At 33.0% G+C, this 20,738-nt stretch overlaps 1 protein-coding gene and 1 long non-coding RNA gene across 3 annotated transcripts in view; one reads left to right on the forward strand and one right to left on the reverse strand.

Annotated features, from left to right (window-relative positions):
• Positions 1-15,256, reverse strand: part of LOC149566560 (uncharacterized) — a 70,917-nt gene extending 55,661 nt beyond the window's left edge. The window contains exon 1 of the long non-coding RNA XR_016362219.1: positions 15,120-15,256. This is a non-coding gene — a long non-coding RNA (uncharacterized LOC149566560). The remainder of the gene's footprint in view (positions 1-15,119) is intronic.
• A 244-nt stretch (positions 15,257-15,500) lies between these two features.
• LOC149566561 (transcription factor MYB30-like) lies at positions 15,501-17,640 on the forward strand. 2 transcript variants are annotated; one of them, XM_089819867.1, is made up of 3 exons: positions 15,501-15,642; positions 16,574-16,703; positions 16,801-17,640. In XM_089819867.1, the coding sequence occupies exons 1-3, from the start codon at positions 15,501-15,503 to the stop codon at positions 17,408-17,410; spliced, it is 882 nt and encodes a 293-aa protein (XP_089675993.1). In that variant the 3' UTR covers positions 17,411-17,640. The 2 variants fall into 2 exon arrangements, with proteins under 2 accessions (XP_089675993.1, XP_089675994.1); XM_089819868.1 differs by lacking the exon at positions 15,501-15,642 and adding an exon at positions 15,702-15,862.
• Positions 17,641-20,738: the final 3,098 nt, after the last annotated feature.

The raw sequence follows: 20,738 nt of genomic DNA on the forward strand, positions 1-20,738 counted from the left end.
TTCTTTAATGGCACTCCAAATGGTGTCGAACCGTTTTCTCCATTGAGAAAGTGAAGAATGCAAATGCCACCGTTGATTAAGCATGTCCACCATCGGAAGGTGGGGCGAAAGCCATCTGTATCCCATATTGGGCTTATAATTGGTAAATGGAGTGGCAGGAAACCACTTCCAATCATACCACCAAGGTCGAATCAGATTGAATCCCCACTTTATGAAGTAAGTGCACAGGGATGGAAGACAACAGAAGCTCATAAGTCTAGTGATCGGCACGTACAACGCAATATTGAACTTGCATATCCTCCCAAGACCTGAAATTCATGGCGACTCTTGAAAAAATGTCCTTAGTAGTGCAACTGCCACGTTTATAGAAACGCAGAGCACTGGCACCTTGAGTCTTGGAAAGAGGAATACCCTGGAAGGCAAACAGGGGAGACCACCAAATGTTCTACTGATTTAAGGACAGCCCATTGCGAAACTCATTACCAGCCCAATGAAGCCAAGGTTTAACAGCTTCCCAGGCTTTCCAAATGCTCTTTATAATGAAAGAGCCCTGTATGACCACTGGTTCACGCATAGTGAGAAGGGTCTGAAAACCAATTCCCTTCCATGCCGGTCTGTTAGCAGGGAAGCTTGAAGAGATGCAATGCCTGACAATAATTTTCCAAGCTTCATCTCTAGAAATAGCTCTGATAATCCATTTAGCACAGAGGGCAAGGCCCTACTTTCGAGTGGAAAGCAGGTTGAGACCCCCAGATTCCCTTGGGAGACAACAGAAATCCCAAGAAACTCTGTGAAAACCATGATGGTCAAAACCAAAGGCCCAAAGAAAATCTCTGAGCAAACGTTCTAATTTGAGATAGGAAGCTTTGGAGGGAGCCCAACAAGAAGAATAAAACACATGGGTGGCAGCCAAAATCTTAGAACAAATCTGGAATTTACCAGCAAGAGAAAGCGGCTTAGTGATCCAATAATCAAGCTTTTTGGTAATCTTTGTAAGCACAGCATTCCAAAGTTCCACAGGGGAAGCCTGGAAGCAAAGGGGATGCCAAGAAAGCAAAAAATTTCTCCATGAGTAACCCATTTCCATTGGAATTGGCTGAGCCAAGGTGGAGCTCGCAAAAAAGACTGTCGGTAACAGAGCGTTTTATGCCATTGAATGGCAGAGCTAGAGGCTTGACAAAAAGTGTCAAGACAATTTAAAGCATTTTTGATGTTTTCTTCATCTTCAAGAAGAGTAAGAAAAGAATCATCAGCAAAATGACCATTGACTAACTGGGAGGAAGAATCAGGCAAGGAAATGCCACGGACTAGCCCTAAAGACACAGAGTGAGCAAGTAAATAACCAAAACCTTCAGCAGCAAGGACATAAAGCGCTGGAGCTAACAGACAACCTTGTCTGATGGAACGAAAAATTCCAAAAGCTTCAAATTGCGAATTATTGATGGTGATGCAAGCATTAGCGTCACCAAAGAGCATCTCCACAGACTGAAGGAAATTGGGACCAAAATCCAGAGCCTGAAGCATAGCCAAAATGAAAGGCCATTCAATGCAATCATAGGCTTTAGCAAAATCTATCTTTAAAAAGATAGCCTGCTGCTTGGACTCACGGGCCCATTCCATACCTTCCCAGACAGCAATGATGTTGTCAAGAATATACCTGGATTTGATGAAGCCAGTTTGTTCAGGCCACATAATTAGAGGAAGCATATGGCAAATTTTGAGAGAGAACACCTTAGCAATGATCTTATAAGACACATTTAGGAGGGTGATGGGCCTCCAGTTGCAGATGTCCTCAGGATCACCAGCTTTAGGTATGAATTTAATATTGACTTTATTTATGATCGCTCCTAAGCTTTTAGAATGGTATGCTTCAAGATAGACTTTGTGTAGATCAGGACCAATTTGCTCCCAAAGATGTTTGTAAAATTCATGGGGAAATCCATCACACCCAGGGGATTTGTCATCCACCATGGAGTAAGCTACCTCTTTAAGGTCTTGGAGGGAAAGAAGTTGCTCACAGAAAGCGCATTGCTCAACTGCGAGGCAGTTTGGAGTAACAGTAATACACTTTCTGAGAGCCTCCTCCTGAGCAACTAAATGGCCCTACGAAACAAAAACATTCTCATAGTGAAGAACAAAAGCTTGCAGGATGTCTGGCAGACTGGAAAGAACATCAGTTCCCTGTTTTATCTTTTTAATCCCAATATTGGTATGACGGGCTTGGAGAGCATGGAATAACTCCTTCGAGGCTTTGTCGCCAACCTCCAACCAGTGGAGACGAGCTTTGATTTGAGCTCCTCAGGCAACATAGTTATCAGCAATTTGCTTTTCATGGCAAAGCTTGGCAAGCTGAAGTTGAATATCCACATCAAATGGGTTGAAGGTGAGTGCTTCAAAGGCTTTTTTGAGGGCAAGGGTGTTGGCTTCATAAGATCATTTTCTGAAAATTGCCAGCTGACACCCGTAGATGCATAAAAAATGAGTCGTTCTGGTAATGGCATCATTCCAAAATTGAATCCAACCTCGATGGGAATGTGGATGTGGTTCCAAATTCCAGACACGTTGTATGTGGGAGATGGTGGAGGCATGCAATAACACAGACGTGTTGAGGAAGAATTGAGACTTAACCACTTTGGGGACAATTGTTTGCCAAGAAATGCCAAAATAAATGGGATAGTGGTCTGACAACGTCACATCTGTCAGGGGAATGACAGGTAGATCATGATCTTCAGAAAAATAAAAAAAAGATTGCATCGAGATCATAGCACGATCAAGACGTTTCAATATGCAGTCAAGACCGACTCGAAAATTGGACCAAGTGTGCCAAACCCCATTATCATGACAACGGCTAGTATTGGGATCAAAGAGGCCCAATTTATGATGCATGTAAAGCCAGGCTTCGCTTTCCCCAGCTATCTAACGGAAAGGCAGAATGCCATCTTTGTAAGAAGCCACTTCAACCATATTGAAGTCCCCACACAGGACCCAAGTAGCTGGTGGTAGGTTGTTAGCAAGCCAAACCCACATTTGTGCCCTTTCCACAGCATCATTGGAGGCATAAACATTAATGACTCCAAAAGAATGATTGTTAATGGAAAGCAAAAGCCAAATAATACGGTGTGTGGGGTCAGAACTGTGCAAAATAATAGCAAAATGAAGGCGAGGTGACAGGAGAATAACTACACCACCTCAGCCAGCTTCATGCTGAGAAGAAAACATGACACTATCCTGCCAAATGACGCGGCATGCAGCAGAAAGCATGAAACTAGAAATCTTAACTTCTTGCAAGCAAAGAAAATCTAAATTCCCAAGTCTATGACGGGTATCCCAGACATAAAATTTTTTGGGGAGGTCTGTAAGACCTCAAAAATTCCAAGAGAGGAAGTTCATGAAAACTCTTCCATATCATCCTTGTCCTCAAGAGAGGAGTAACTATTCTGCAAAAAGGTAAAAATCGGGTGAAAGTCAAATGGGAAATCCTCTGGACTTACAGCCTGTCGTTTGACCCCTGATATCTCCGCATGTCCAGGAGGACTGCGAGAATTCCTTGTTGCTGGTAGTACTATGGAAGAGACTACAAGAGGAGAATGAGCCCCAGCCAAGAACAAGGTCCTGGCGGCTACCTTAATCCCCTGTGAGCCAACAGGGTTTGAAACCTGCGAAACTGAAACCAGTGCAACAGAAGCCGCTGGCGTCTCCATGCTAGCAGGCACTGACACTTCGACGAAAGCAGGAGGAATCGCGGTAACGGTCGCATAGGATGGCTTGGGGGCCAAAGGATTCAAGGCAGGCTTTCCTTTGCGCCCAATAGTAACCCATTCTTCTTTTTTTCCTTCGACCTGCTTGACAGGCGTCACTTTAGGCTGGGGTTTGACCCTAGGCGTGGCCAAAGGGCAATCCCTGATCTTGTGTTCCGTAGGCTGGCACCTATAACAGGTGTTAGGTAGGTTCAAGTAAAGCACCTTCTGTGCAAAGGTTTGAGCACCAATCTGGATTTCCACCGAATCCTTGAGATCTTTAGAAAGATCAACTTCAATGCAAACACGCTACTGAGGGCGAGCATTAAAACATTTCTCTGGCTCCTTGGTAACAACTTTGCCAAGGGCTTGGGAAATAGACTCAATAAAAGGCTAGCAGGGCAAGGGTAGACCTGGGAATTTGACCCAAATAGGAACCCTAAGCTTTTTATCGTTTGAGAAAGAGAAGTCTCGGGACCATTTCTGAAAAACAAGCAGAGAGGAATGCACAGACCAAGGGCTGTTGGTAAAAACTGCGTCAGCTTGCGACGAGTTAGCGAAGCAAAATAAAAAAAAACCTTTGGTAAGGTTTTGCACAGTGTCAAGGTGGACGCCATGAGGAGTCCAGCTTTTGTTGACCCATTCTCTGAGCATAGCTTTAGGGGGAGTCCTACCAAAAAAATACTCTATCAAGGTATGTTGTTCTAACCAGTCACATGCAACATCAAATTCTTGCAAAGGAAGGACAATATCAGGATTAACTCGTGGAAAACCTTCAGGACAAACTTGCGCGGGCATTTGTTCGGTGGCGGCGCCATGGCAGTTTGAAGCAGCAGCGTGAACACCAGAAACAACTGGTTCACCGCTGGCCATAGCCATTATATCCTAACCTAAAGCTCTCGTAGTAAATGTGGTATGACAAGTGCCGACATAAGGGGAGTGCAAGCGAAAGGTCGTATGCAAAAAAAATTGAAAGTTCGCATGAAGCAAGAAAACCCTAGCAGAGCGAAAAATCCTTCAGTCGTCAATCCGTCTCATTCAAGATCAAATGTTTGAATAAAATTGACTTTTGGATAGAAATACTCAAATTCAAGTGCTCTAATAAGTCAGCTAGAAAGGTGACACAACTTTGTACTTTTATGATGAAACATGCATACAACCTATAAATGATAGTAATTGACACACATATAAATATTCTAAATTATTGATAAATAAAGTTGAAATATATCTAGGAAAAAGTTGGGATGTCACTAGTTTTTCAGGGCACTTTTGTCCAAATTGGTGAATTATAGAATTTCATTATTTAGATTTAGGTTCCCAAAAGTCAATACTAGACTTCTACAAAATTCTAGAAAAATTAGGGAAGTCAATGGAACCCAAATATCCATTGACTAAGTCAATAGTACCCATGAGACCTCTTGGCCAAGTAATTTTTAACTAAATATTTTGAAGGATCATTATCTCTATTTTCTTAGTGATTTTTTATTTCTCATTTCTATGAGGATCTATACTTGAAATTACAAAACAAAAAAAAGGGTGTGTGTGGCTATATAGGGATTATGCCTAACTCTATGAATGTCCAATATTAAAATTAAATTAATGTATGTGATTCTAAATTTTAAATGTATCTAACATTGCTATGTGCTAAAGTGCATAAATATTATCAAGAGCTCTACTCAAAGGCATTAGAGAAAACCCCTAAATGATATAATTAAACCTAACTCGAGAATACAAGAATCAAACTACTTGAAATGATAAAACTTATTTGAAGGTTAATTGAAGAAATATGAGAACTTAAATTCATACCAAACTCTTATTTAAAGATTAATTAGAATAAGAGAGTTTTGATGTTGTCAAATTTTCTCTTGGGGTGTTCATTTGAACCCCCAAATCGATCATTCAAAAAAAAAATTACATTTTTTGGTATATACAAGTGAGTTTTTTGCATTTTGAAAATAATCTAAATCATTTTAATTCACTTTTAGAATAGAAAATTTGAAACAAAAAATTAATAAGGGAAACAAGTGTATTGTAGATCTATCAATTTTTGTAGAGTTTTCTTTAAGAATGGACATGGGGAATCTAAAGGGAAGGCACGCTAAATTAGCAAGAGAAATGTCAACGGCTAGAGAACATAAAAATTGTGAAGCATCATTAGCATACGACTATATAGGAAAACATAAGGTATGCATCAATAAATTCATATGTGTGTTTATATGTCTTCATTCTCAATTTTCTTTAATTTGTTCTAATTTGATTTTTCTTCATGCATGTAACTTGTAACCAATAGTTACAAGATGAAGCATACAATTAATGAGGAGGATCAAACCAAGTTGAACATGTGGATTTATATGTCTTCATTCTCAATTTTCTTTAATTTTTTCTAATTTGATTTTTCTTCATGCATGTAACTTGTAACCAATAGTTACAAGATGAAGCATACAATTAACGAGGAGGATCAAACCAAGTTGAACAAATTGATATTTGAGAAGGTTCAAAATTAGATAGTGTAGAAGACCAAGCAATGGAACTTGGAGAAGGGTCAATATTAGTTTCTCCTATAAGTATGAATGAGAACATAAAAATAGTTCAAACTGTAAAGAAATAAATCAATTATAGAAACTTGGAACATTGACAAGTGCAATGGATGCGAGTAAATGCAGTTCACTTGTTGATATTAAACCCTTAAGTATTTTTAAGAAGATGATTTTTAATGTGATAGAAAGAAAAATAATGACTAAATTTGATAATATTGAAACACTTAAACAAGCCCAATAATTTTCTCTTGTTCTTACAGGAAAAAATTGTGAGAGTCATTAAAATTGTTGTGTGCAGACACAACATCAAAAAAGAGAAAATAATCTAACATGCAAAGTGATATTAATAAAAATGTTTGAATAGGTTTGAGTTCTCTAGGGAAGCAATCTCAAACTAAAGATAAGACTATTACAAGAAGATTTATGTTGACATGGAAATGTTGTAATACTCTACCCAAAATAAACAAATATCTTTAGTTTCATCTCAAGTTGGTTTTTGTAGAAAAACAATATCAAAATATATTAAGAGGAGAATTTTTTTAGATGATATCACATTGAAAGGAAATTGGACAATTATGTGTAGAGATCCTCATTGTGATGGGATTGAATAGGGAATTTGGAATTTGGTAACATCACTCTGGAATGATAATACATGTCCTTCACCAAATTCTAGAGATGTTATTAGAAACATGGTTCTAGAACTAATAAATATGAACATCGTAAAAGACATTGGTTGGATGCAACACACCATGGAATTTATGACTTATTTTGTATTACAAATCCTATTATAAAGATTGGGAAACATTATTTGAAATGTTGAAGCCATATTATGTGAGGAGAAACAAAATGTTTGAAACTTATTATTATCGTAATCATATTGAATCTAACCTCTACTATCATGTTTCTGAAATGTTGTAGAAGATACTTTTTATTTCAAAATGCTCCTCGTAGTAAATTAACTCAGTTCATGTCAATCATTTTATATGATAAAGAAGATGATTTAGTTGGTTAACTAAATTGCATAAATGGAATATTTGAAAATTTTATTGATTTGAATCTTTTACCCTTGAAAAATGAAGATATTGATGTGATAAAGATGATAAATTGCAAGCGTTACAAATATGAAAGGAATGAAACAAAAAATGGGAAAAAATCCAAAAGTTTAGAATATTTGAAGAGGAGATAAATATTCGAGCATTTATGGAGAAATTGATAAGTTTGATTCAACTATACATTCATCATGATTTTTTTGCAAAATGCTAAGCAAAACAATTCCAAACAATGAGAGATAATTTCCCACCTAGAACGATTCTATCAGTTTTTTTATTTGATATAAACTATTCTTTTATTCATCAAAAGGTCATTCAATCTTAATGCTATTTTTTAGAGTAGGTTACAATTATGGTACATGTTTGTTATCATCATGCATAGATAGATTTAGATGGTATTTAGAGCATATTTGAAGTAGAACTCATCAATAAAGAATATCACTTTTATATAAGTTGTGATTTAAAGAACCTGATAATCATTATGTAGAAAACTTCTTTAGGAAGATTTTGCAAATTTGAAAGAAGGAGGCATAAATGTTGATAAACATTATGTTTGGTCATATGGGTGTGAGACATGTAGTTCAACTCATCCATACCATTTTATGCACTTTGTATATATCATCAGAATCAAAGCATACCATATGTATGGAGTTTCTTTGAGAGTGGACATGGAAAAGGTGAATATGATGGTATTCCAAAGCTTGCATCACACATTTTCTACGAAAGTATCAAATAAATTATAAGAATTTTTACATAGATAATGTACATGTGATGGTGTCGAATGGTGCAAGAAACATTTTACATCAAACAAGGTTGGCGCATCATCAATAATAATTCAAATGGTACAATATAGAGTATTTTTTAAAGTGACAGGTGTGCACACATAACACATATATATTTTCATTTTTACATTTAATTTTGCATGTCCTATATTCAAATTTTAAAAATAAAATTCATAATTTGTCTCAACTTTATTTTAAATATAATGTTTTCAGATGTGGATAGAAAAACTATATGTGGTTGCAAGAGATAGAAAAGACACGATCTCTACATTCAGTTATGAATAAGAACTTTCACAATTGGACACTATACACTAGGGATTACTCTTATTTTTGTTGTCATTGCATTGTTGAAAACTATTATGAATGCATCAACTAGGAATGTTAATATGTAAGTGCATGAAATTTGGTGCCACTTGTTATTACCGATATAGTCACTAGAGATGGTTACTGGAGAGGAAGATGAAAACTTTGATGGAATGCCTTTGATTTTTATTGATTATTTCCATTTTGAGATTGGTCAAAATTGTTAGGCATTTAATTAAAGTTAAGTACATGTGTGTATAGATTTTGAATTATTTTCTTGCGTGTAAGTACATATTTTAGTAAAGGAAATGTCTTTGTAGTGATTGTTGAGCGTAGAAATGTAGGAGTTAATTACTATTTATTGTGTTGCACTAGTTACTTAAACGATTAAGTTCATTGAATCTAAAGAAAGTGGCAAAATGTTATTTCCTTTAGGTTTGTACATGCTTTAGTGGTCTATAAATTGTTCTTTATGTTTCAAATATATAGATAATAAATGCAAAATTTATTTTAATTATATTGTAAACATTTATGGTGTCCAGGTCAAGTTATTTTGGAGAGAGCCTATTTCAATAAAATAGAAATAGTACAACATGGAATTCACTTTTTTTTAAATTCTCAGCGTAACAATAAGGTGTTTAAATATAACAACCTAGTAGTTTCTATCTTCATTTCTCTCCATCCAAAAAATTCTCAATGTGAATGTCATAAGCAGGGACAAGATAGTGAGGATCATGAGAGAATATTAAATGTTCTCCATGAGCATTCTAAACAACTTGAGATGGTAAAAAAAAATTACTTCTGTAAATTTCATGTTTTAGGACTTGATGTACATTTATTGTAGTTATAATTATAGGTGAAACAATTTTAATTAGTGCATCCTTAAAAAATGAAGCACAAACTCTAGTTATTCTTTCATTTCCATCTTCTTACCCTTAAGTTTTAATTATTTTTGTATTGAATGCCTTTAAACATCAAACTTTAGCAACATACCACAAATGCATGACAAGTGTAGGATGTGAGAAAAATAAAAATTGACTTTTGATATTTGAATTTGACATTCATTGTTGCGTGTCTTAGAATTAGTTCTAAGAGGCATGTACATAAACTTGGGTAGCAAATGATAATCTTAACAATAGGAACTTGAATATATGGTAGTGAGAACTAATGACATATGCCAAATAGTGGGTAGTGAGTGTTAAATAACAAATGCATTGGGATAAGTGTGATCAGTAGGAAGTGTACAATAATAAGCATGAATTCATGTTCCAAACCTCAAACAATAATGTTTACTTGTTGACATACAATTTCTTTACAAATGTACATTCAAAATTAACATAAAACTAAATCAAAATGACATGAATATGCCAAATATACCACTATAATAATGTATTAGTTGTGAATCACAATCACCTTTGACTTTTTATAAATATTTTTACATGTATGTACAATTAGAAGGCATGTCTCTTCCCTTGTTTTAACTAAATGAGTTATATAAATTAAATTTCTAAGAAGCAATCATTCTATAAAAAAAATTTAACCTTATCATTGAATTTAAAAAGTGTAATCTAAAATTTAAAAACTATTTAAATAGAAATTCTTAATATTTCTCTTGTAGACATTAGTCTTTAGACTAAACCTTTTTAGCTAAGTCTCCAAGAACTAAGGGGCATCCATTCTGCTTAATTTGCTCGAAGTATGATCTCGACCTCATCATTTTTAGATGTCAAAACATTGCACTTAATAAGACTTGATCTATGGTGCACTCATTAAGAACCTTTCAACTTCATCATCCAACCAAGGGGCCATTGACAAAGCCTTAATTTTTCTTTTCAAATGTCTCAAATTAGAATTTCAAAAGTTTGATTTTACCATTTTCTTTTAATTGTAGATTAAAAATGAGGATTTTGAGGCAATACCAACCCTTTTATTACATTAGACTAAAATAGAACACGAAAAAGGAAAATGGTCAAATAAAAAGCAAAATAACCACAACAAAACACAAAACAAAAAAATAGTCAAACTAGAAATTGTTTAAGCATCATTGAACAATAATAAATAATTATTTAATAAATGTAATGAATCAAAAAAAATAATAGAATATAATATTGCACATATTTTTAAAATCATACAACCTGAAAATTATCATAAGAGACATTAAAAGAACACCAAACCTTTCACTTTGTCAAACAAATTTAATATAGTACATAGCAACAAAAATGATCAAATAAGAAATAAAGAAATCCTAATAAAACAAAAACAATAAAAGTAATCAACCAATAAGAACATATTAATCACAAGAAATCAAACAACAAACAAAGAAATATACTACCTAAAATAATAATATCAAAGAACGAATAATTATTTAACTGAAACATATTAACCACAACCACAATAAAACAAAGAACAATTATTTAATTATAAATAACCATCAAAGAAACAATCAATTAGTATAATATTTCACCTATTTTAAAAATCATATAGTTGTATTTGTTCCATGCTTTTGGCTGGAGTAAATAACATCAGAAACTTTAAGAAGACAAAGATCATATTTCAATAACTGACAATCAATTAAAAAACAAAACAGATAATCTGGAAATAGATTGTTTAAACATTTGCTACTGATATATGTCCATCTGATTTGCCATTGATGTATTATTCTATGGCGTGAAAGTGGAGACAAATCCTTTTAACTTGACACAAGAAAGCAATCTTATCTGGGACAAGATTTCCCTCACTCTACAAAATCTCTTGTTTTTGACTTCACAATACTCTCACATATACTCTTTCGCAGATCAAAGTAATATGCCGAATTTTTAAATTAAGTTCATGGAATTCAAGCCTTTGAATCTTGATATTTTCAATGAATTATGAATCAGATTCTTATTGGGCTAGAATGGAATCATATTATTGGTATTTCGATGAATTATTAGTCAGATTTTGATTGGGCTGAAATGGAATCATATGATACGTTCATACAAATCTATCTTATTTGAGTTCTATTGGTGACAAATGGTTTGCTACATGTCCACATGTTTGATTTCTACTTCTATTTTTTACAATAACTTTATTGATTCATCACTTCTATTATACTTCTTGAGGATGATAAAAAGTATAAGAGAAAAAAATTACATGAATCATAAAGTGTGGCCTAAAATGTTGATATAAATAGTTACACTGAATCTAGTCTAAACGAAGCTACAATAATTGAAATTCATAGATTCTAGAAGTCCAAAATATATTAACAAATCTATGTTGTTTGGATTCTATTGGTGACAAGTGTTTTGTTTGTTTATTGACACATCGATACAAATCAATCTTATTCGATATCTATTTGTGACAAATATTATGTCTATACATCATACAAATCTCTCTCATTTGGTATCTATTTGTGACAAGTGTTATGTCTATACATCATACAAAGTGTTATGTCTATACATCATACAAATCTATCTCGCTTAATATCTAAACATGATAAACATGTGCATCACAAATCTATCTTATTTGATCTCTAAACATGACAAATATGATGCTTACTCATTGGCAAGTCTATACAATCTCTCTTGTTTGATCTATAGACTTTAACAAATACATTACTGCATGCTTACTAATTGACAAGTGTATACAAACATGTTGCTTACATCGATCCAAATCTATCCCATTTGACAAGTATTTTGCTTGCTTACAAATCAAAACTGACATCTTTATCATACGAAGAAAAAGAGAAAAGAATTCCTTCTACGTAATTCCCGTTATTTACATATCAAAAGCGAGATTTTTCCTGTCGTGTGATAATAAGATTTATGTCGTCTGAGAAAGAGCATAGACAAAATTGTGGCATTGGAACAATCCATCTCATCAACTTTAATTTTGTGGGTCAGGAGGTAAAGAAATAAAGACAAATGGGGTCGTCGTGTGATTCTCAGAGATTTTAACAATGTTATTTTTATACCATTTCTTTGATCGTTATCTGAGATTCCAGTCGCAACCTACTCGAGGTTGACGCACAATCTTTTTTGGGCCTTTTTTAAATTAGCTGCTCTGCCTCTTTTATGTTACGGAAAAGTAATTGTTTGGTAATTTATTGCTTTGATGACGTTTATTCATGGCTTCCCTGGCCACACAAAAAAGTGTGCTTTATATTTCTTTTGCATTTGCTTTCATGGCGCGCCCTTGTCAATGACGTATAGTTTAAGCAACAGATTATTTTTGGGGCGATTTTCTATTTGTAAAAGATAATTGAATTCATTTTACTTGGATCAATGATTGTTGCGATAAAATGACTACGAGAGATTAGCGTAATGATGATAACATGTGCTCCCGCATTGAAATCGAGTTTAAACGAGGGGCTTACATCAGCAATTATTACATTAATTTCAGTACTTTGGCTGAACAACGACGTCATTGACGCGTGATTGTTACTGCATCTGATTGGCCGACACAAAATCAACAGAACAGCTATGTGGGTTCTCAATTTGACGGGAATGTAGGTATGTATGCAGTGGTGTTGGTGTTCTAGTCTAAGTCTGGTCTTAGTATTATCCGGGTCTTTTGCTACCTTTAATGTTGTTTCTATGCACGGCCACATTGTACACTGCTTTCCAGATTGGAGACGCAATTAAGAATTGGGGAAATTTGTGCTTTTGAGGTTGGAGTCGAGGCTGTCTAGATACATGCTTTAGGGTTGTCTTGAAAAAAAGTTGAAAGATACAGAAGTAATGCTATCTTGACTAGGGTGAGTATATTTTGCTTAGATATATTCTTATGGGGTTGAAGGTGAGATTGCCCATATACAAGGGTTGGGAAAGATACAAAAGTAATGTTATCTTGACTAGGGTAAGTATATTTTGCTTAGATATGTTATTATGGGGTTGAAGGTGAGATTGCCCATATACATGGGTTGGGTTGGCTGTCTATGTTAAAGGAAAAAATTAAAAGATGAAAGGGAATGTTATTTTGATTTGGGTAAATCATGGAATTAGGAGTTTGGATAATAGTTTTTGAAAATAAGGAGATTCTTGTGCAATAATTCAAGTTCATTGAATGAAGTTTTGGTGAGATAAATATATCTTATTAAGTTAAAAAATAAAACATTTAATTAAGGATTAGCTCATTCTATCTTTTAATTGAACTGGGTGGACGGAAAAAAAGTTCTAAGAAGAATGGAAGAATGGAGCTTGTGTCTTTGTGGTAAAGAAATTATTGAATTTAAGAAGCATTCTCCAATGGAACAAACTATCTCATATCATATTCGATGTGAAATGGGTGAATAGGAGAGGTTTAGAGGAGAATGGAAGGAAGGAGTTTGTATCTTTAACATATTAAGGACAACTGAATTCAAAAAACAATTATTCAAAAGTGAAATAAACTAGCTCATACTATCTTTGATGGGAATATTGTAGTTTGTATCTTTTGCATGATGGAGACAATTGAATTCAACAAGTACTTTATTATAGAGTGAAACAATTCTTATCTGGAAGAGCATGTAGACAAGGGGTCAATTACTTTGATCTAAGATTTGTTTAATGAGGATAAGGTTAAGAAAATAAGAGAGTTCGTCATCAACTTTGGGAAGCACTCATTCACCAAATCTAAAAGTTAGAATAGTGGGGTCTATACTATCATATCTTACCTACTATAACTAAAATTTATTCTATTCCATTATATTCTACATAAGTTAAATTGAGTCTTATAATATAAATTAACATATGTTGTCAAACCAAAATAATGAGGCAAATATGAAGAACATTTAAGTCATGAACATTTTATTCTAGAGTGAAACATATCTTGTTTGGGTAAAGCATGTAGAAGTTTCAGTCACTACTTTGTTATAAAAAATTTTCAAATCAACTTTGAAAAGTCCTTATTCAACAACAGGATGATGGATCCTGTAGAGTGATCTAAAATCTTGACGATAAAAAAACTTACACAATCAAATGGAGAATCTTTCATGAACATTCATATGGATTGTGGAAACCTAATAACTTTGAAATCTAAAAGAACTAGAACAAAAAGGTCCAACCCCATTATGTTTGATATAATAAAGGTTTTAATATATTTTATTATGTCACATTTTAAATATGATGGAAAATATTTGACAATATAAATTGGAGTATAGTAGAAAATTCCAAAAAGAATTAAAAATAAAACTAAAAAGATGTAAACTACAAGCATTATATTCCAGAGTAAAACAATCTTATGTGAACTCCATCTATAGATATTTGAACTATCTACTTTGGTAAAAAGATTTTTAGAGAATAAGATTAGGAAAACAAAAGACCTCCACATCCTTGTAAAGGATCCATATTATAAATCTTATCCTAAAGTAATAGTCTATTTCTTCTATAGACTATATTTTGACTACATAGATGTTAAAGTTTTATATTTGACTATATGTAATGAACAAATATTGAAAAAACAAATAGATGTTAAAGTTTTATATTTGACTATAGGTAATGAACAAATATTGAAAACACAAATTGGAGAAGGCCTTTGAACCCAAAAAGAAATGAGCCAATATACTAAAAACGTGTAAACGACCGTTAATTTTGATGAGCAAATGGGAGATAGGTGGGAGTTCAATTCTTAGGACTGTCACATTGGAATCTATGATGGCGTATGAAGAAATCATAGACATAATTACTTTTAATATTTATAATGACGTTTCACACTTGAACTTTCCTAAAAATCCATAAATACGAAAAAGGTTACCTTCAAACCAAGTTGATTTTTGCGAGCTTCCCCTTGCGTGTTGTTGTTGCAGCTTCTTTCTTTGCTTCACACCAACAAATAGACTCCCTCATTTCTGCTTTATTTCTGACAAACTTCTGTTTTGTTTTGTGCTCTTCTTCTGCTCAGTAGTATTTAAAACTTATTTGGTTTTTGCTTTCCTAAGTTTCTGTGCTGGAATTTATCCATATTCTTCTTTCAGTGGAGCTTTAAAGAGCATAACCCTAACCCTGTTGGTTTTTTTTCCCTTAACTGAGAACATAGTTTCCAATAGAAGTATAGCAAGGTGCTATTACAACCTGTCAGAATCGTGCTTTTGGTTTTGTTCTAAGTAAGTTGCGTAAAAGAAAAAGTTAAAGCAAGATGCGGCACCACACAGCGCATAATTGTTGTGGGAAGCATCCTGTAAAGAGAGGATTTTGGTCTCCTGAAGAAGATATGAAACTTATTCGTTACATCACTTCTCATGGCCATGGCCGCTGGTCTTCTCTTCCTCTCAGAGCTGGTAATTCAATAATAACCCCACTTCATACATTTAGACTTACAGTCTCAGTTTGAATGATTTTCCATTAGATTTTGTGAATGTTTTTCCTCATGTATCTTTCAGATTACACTTCTTAAAGAACAAACAACAGTTACAATTTTAGTTTGAACCTATTGAAGGTTTTTCTCTTCATGAAAGTTTCAAATTACACTTCAAGATTCATCATAGATGCTTCTTATAGGTAGAGTATCAGCTTGAATAATTCAAGATTAAGTTATGTGACTATTTTTCGTCTTGAATGTTTTAATCAGTCTATGATCTATCATCATTATGAACAACCAGAAATATAATCTATCTAAAGATTATATTTATTTTATTCATGTTTCAGATTACACTTCATGAGTCATCAGTGGTGCTAATATTGTTCATGATCTTCATAGACGTTTTGATCATAGCCTATGATTTATCATCACAATGAACAAACCAGAAACTATTTAAGATTATATAAATGTTTTATTCATGGATGTTTTATATTACACTTTATGATCCATTGTTGATGCAGCTAGTATTCTTCAAAACATCCCACTTCGTATATATAGAGTTACAGTTTGAGCTTGGCTATTTCTAGATTAGATAATGGTTACAGTTTGAGCTTGGATATTTCTAGTTTAGATTAAATGAATGTTTCTCTTCATCGATGCTTCTGATCATATTCATAAATTTTCATTAGAATGAGCAAATAAGAATTACAGTCTTAGTCGGAACATATCTGAAACTTATGAATATTTCTTCAGATTGCACTTAGTGATTAATCATCAGAATCAACAAACAAGAGAACTCTTGTAATCACATACCTAATGGAAAATAATCTAAACTAAACCAGTAAAGATTTCATTTCTCATAAGTGTTACAGTTTGTTATTAGATTCTAAGAGGCATAGTAATTTCTGCAGGATTGCAGCGATGTGGAAAGAGTTGCAGGTTGAGGTGGATGAATTACTTAAGGCCAGGAATTAAGCGGGGAAACTTCTCCAATGAAGAAGAAAACCTAATCATTTGCCTTCATGCAATGCTCGACAACAGGTTACAATACAAATGGAAACTAAAAAGCAATTTAATCTTTCTTCTTTCTATGGTGGTCCACAGTGTTAACCTAATATAATGTTTATGGATGTATCAGATGGGCAGAAATAGCAAAGCACTTGCCAGGAAGGACAGACACTGAAATAAAGAACTACTGGCATACTTCTCTCAAGAAAAAGCTACTTTCTAATGAGGGAATATCTACTGCTACAACTTCTGCATCTCCAGCTTTACACTTTTCAAAAGAACTTGACTTTGATCTGTCTCTCATAGACGCCATTGACATTGCTCCAGTGGATCTTCAATGTGGGTCAGACATGGCATATCCTTGCAACAACCACCACTTGGGTACTGATTCTATTGACAATTTAACACAAGATTTGGAAATGGCAATCACAAATGGTATGAAAGAATGGGATGATACAATATGCATGAGTGAAAATGGAACCCAGATATTAAATGAACTTGAAGGAGGGGAGTTCCCTAAACATCTTTGTGTAAATGGAGAGGATAGTATTGATATCATTCCCAATCTTCAAAACCCTAAACTGCAGATATTTGAGAATTCATGTTCTTCATTATGGCCTCCTCCTCCATCACAAATGAAGCAGCACAACAGCATTCAACCATCTGTTTTTGAAGAAACCCAGCTTCCAATTTTCATGTTCTCTGAATATTTTGGTCCTGATCTTCTTCAGCAGTATTGAGGACCTATTAAAGTAGTTATAGTTATGGCCTTGATCCAATTCTTGATAGCATTTATACAACTATAGCCAATCACCTTAGAGTGATTCAAGTGGGTTTTCAGGAAGAAGAAAGAAATTAGTGTTGATAAAATTAGTTTGTACTGGATAATTATTTGAATTCTTGAATTGTAATTGGATTCTTTGTAAATAACCAAGACAGAGTGATTTATGATTGAAATCACCATTGAAAATTTTGTTTACTTTGGACATCACTGATTATATGGGTTGCTTTTTGTTCTAGGGAAAATATTTGAGTTGAATTGTATCTGATAATAGTATATGGCATTGTAGTTGTTTTGGGAATAAAAATGCCTGTTCGATTATATCTGATAAAAGTATATCTTTGTAAAACTTGTCTGAATTCATTGATGCTTTCTATGTTGGTTCTCCAGATTGTTAGCCAGATCAGATTCATGTTTGGTCTTGAGATTGCCCGACATGACGTAGGGATAGAGCCTACAGTGCTCTCAAAGTTCCTTGTTCCAAGAAATAATAAATTTGTACAAACTTGGGTGCTTGCGTATAGTACTTTATCAAGTGTTTTATTGCTTTTGAAAAACATAAGAAGAGGAGGAGAACTACTTACATTATTTTGTGTGTAAGATTTTCATTATTGTCTGTGTAAGAGTTTCTTTCTGTTTTTGTTAATTTTTTTGCCTCGTAATAAGAATGAGGAGAAAGCTTGAATGACCAAAGGGACTTAAACCTCTTACCAAGCCAAATGGTTAATGAAAATACTCTCCTAGCAGATGAAAAACTATGAAATACTCTGCAACCAAATTGGAAATATATGACCTCCCACATAAGATGAAGCTCTAATAATGAGAAGTATAATCGAGCCCCGAGCAGTTCAACTTTTCAAACTAGGTGCAGAATCTCTCCATTCATCAGATGTTTTGAAGGGCATCTCCAGAAGTTTTGGTACTGAATATATTGAATAACAGATGATTGTTTCAATTGAGTTAGTTTTAATGTATATTTAGTTTAATGATTAAAAAAAGATTGTTTCTTTTTAAAATAAGAAGGGTATTTAGAGCATGGATAACGTGATAAATATCATTGGTAAAACCGTTTCTTTAAAAATATATGGTTCTAAATTTAAGTTTCATTTTATTATTATTTTATTTAATTATCGGCTATCTATCATTCACCATGTAGTGAGTATATTGAATAAACAATCAATAAATCTATATTCATTTTTAATTGGGCTATTTTTAATATTTCTATGTGATTCAACTATTAGAAAGAAACAAATAGGAGAGTTATTTATCAATTTAAAACATAGACAAGGTGATAAGATGAGTGATACAACTAAATTTTACTATAAATGTAAATGATTCCAAATGTATGACTCAGTTTCCCTCTTTCTAATCTAAGGACTGACAATCCATTATTCTTGTATAGCTAAATTATTGAACAAAGAAAGCATTGAATCTATCTACATCTATAATTAGAGTACTCGTTATGTATGGATGTGATGTAATGGTTAAAGACAAAAAAACCTTATCTATTTAGAACAAAAATAAGATAAAATGTTTGGTATAATTGTTTATAAACAATATAAGATTTCAAATTTAAGTCTCACTTTCTTTCCAATCTAAATTGTGTTTATCAATTGTTCATTTGTTGTATAATGAATACATTGAATTTGCAATCATTGAACTTATCTCCATCTTCAATCGAGTTTGTTGTATGTATGTGGTTCAATAGTTTAAAAATATTATTCATTTAAAACAAAAGGGATATTTATTAGTTTAAAACATAGATAAGGTGAAAAGATGACTCCTAAATGTATGTTTTCCTATTACAAGTTTAAATCTCGTTGTACCTCTTTTTAATCTAAGTAAAGTATTGTCTATCTTGCATTCATCATGGACTATAATGAATATATTGAATAAAAAATGCTTTAATCAATAATTAAATAATATTTTCCTTTTAAAATAGGGATGTTATTTATTAGTCTAAAACATAGATCAAATGATAAGATTGTTGGAAAAACTATTCATAAGAAAATCATGTTTCTAAATCTAATTTCCATCTCACCACTTTTCAATCTAACATTGGTTAACCTAGATTTATCTTTTATAGTAAATATATTGTATAAACAATAATTGAATTTGGCTCTATGGTTAATTAAGGTATTTTTATTCTATGTACATCTAGTTTAATGAATAAAGATATTTTTTCCTTTTAAAAATAAGACTTCTATAATATATCACTTTAGAACATAGTTAGAATAATAAGATGAATGAGAAAAGTTGTTTTGAAGGAAACTACTTGATATCAATTTAAGTTTTGTTTGCCACTTTGTATTGATATAATGATTTGCAAAGTTATTTTTAAGAAAATATATAATATCAAATTTAAGTTTGATTTTAGCAAAAATAGGTTTTACAAGGACTTGCAACCCAAAGTTTTAAAACAAAAGGATAAGAGAAATTTATAAGTCCCTACAAACATCTATGTTGGAAATAGAAAGAAACATTAAACATGACTAGCACCAACCAACAAAACAATCTAATACAAAACAAAAAACACAAGGTCAACACCTAAGCAAGCTCTCTAAGAGCTTTGACCTTCTAGATCTCGGTAACCTTTTGGACTCCCTCTGTGGTCTTGGAACCAACCACAATATCCTTTTTGTTGAGTCTTCTTTGAGTCCTTTTCCCTAGGCTTTGGATGCCCTCCTTCTCTTTTCCAGTGATATCAACTTTTGGAACAATGAATGAATCTTTCTATCACTATCACTTATAGCTCTTCTAACCTCACCCAACTAACTAGTAACATTTTCCTCCTTTCTATTATGCACTTATTTTCGGAGGTTCCTTTGTAACTCATTGACCATCATCATAAGGGAAATAATTTCATTATGAACCCATGAATCATAGGCATTTATTATTATTAAAATAATGAGTTAGACATAGTTTGTAATTTTCTTAGTGTGACTAGTGGCTATTTGTTCCTTTTCAAGTTAATGAAAGAAGATGTCCCCCATGACAACAACCTTATAAAAAATATTATTATTATTTACATTAACAATAGAAAACTTATAAGAGATGATAAGATGATTAATAAAATAGTTTAAACCAAAAAAATACATATGATTCTAAATTGAAGTCTTATTTTACAACTTATAAATCTAATTAATAACTATCTACCAAGCAATCAATAAAAATATTTCCACCTTTAATTAAAATATTTTTAATATATATAGTACTTTTCTTTTAAGTATAAATAATTCCAAATCTAAATCTCAACTTCTAACTTTAATCCTATCTAAGTATTAACT

The sequence above is a fragment of the Cupressus sempervirens genome, chromosome 3 (assembly GCF_028749045.1).
Source record: "Cupressus sempervirens isolate cs-2001-9-10 chromosome 3, ASM2874904v1, whole genome shotgun sequence".
Classification (NCBI taxonomy): Eukaryota; Viridiplantae; Streptophyta; class Pinopsida; order Cupressales; family Cupressaceae; genus Cupressus; species Cupressus sempervirens.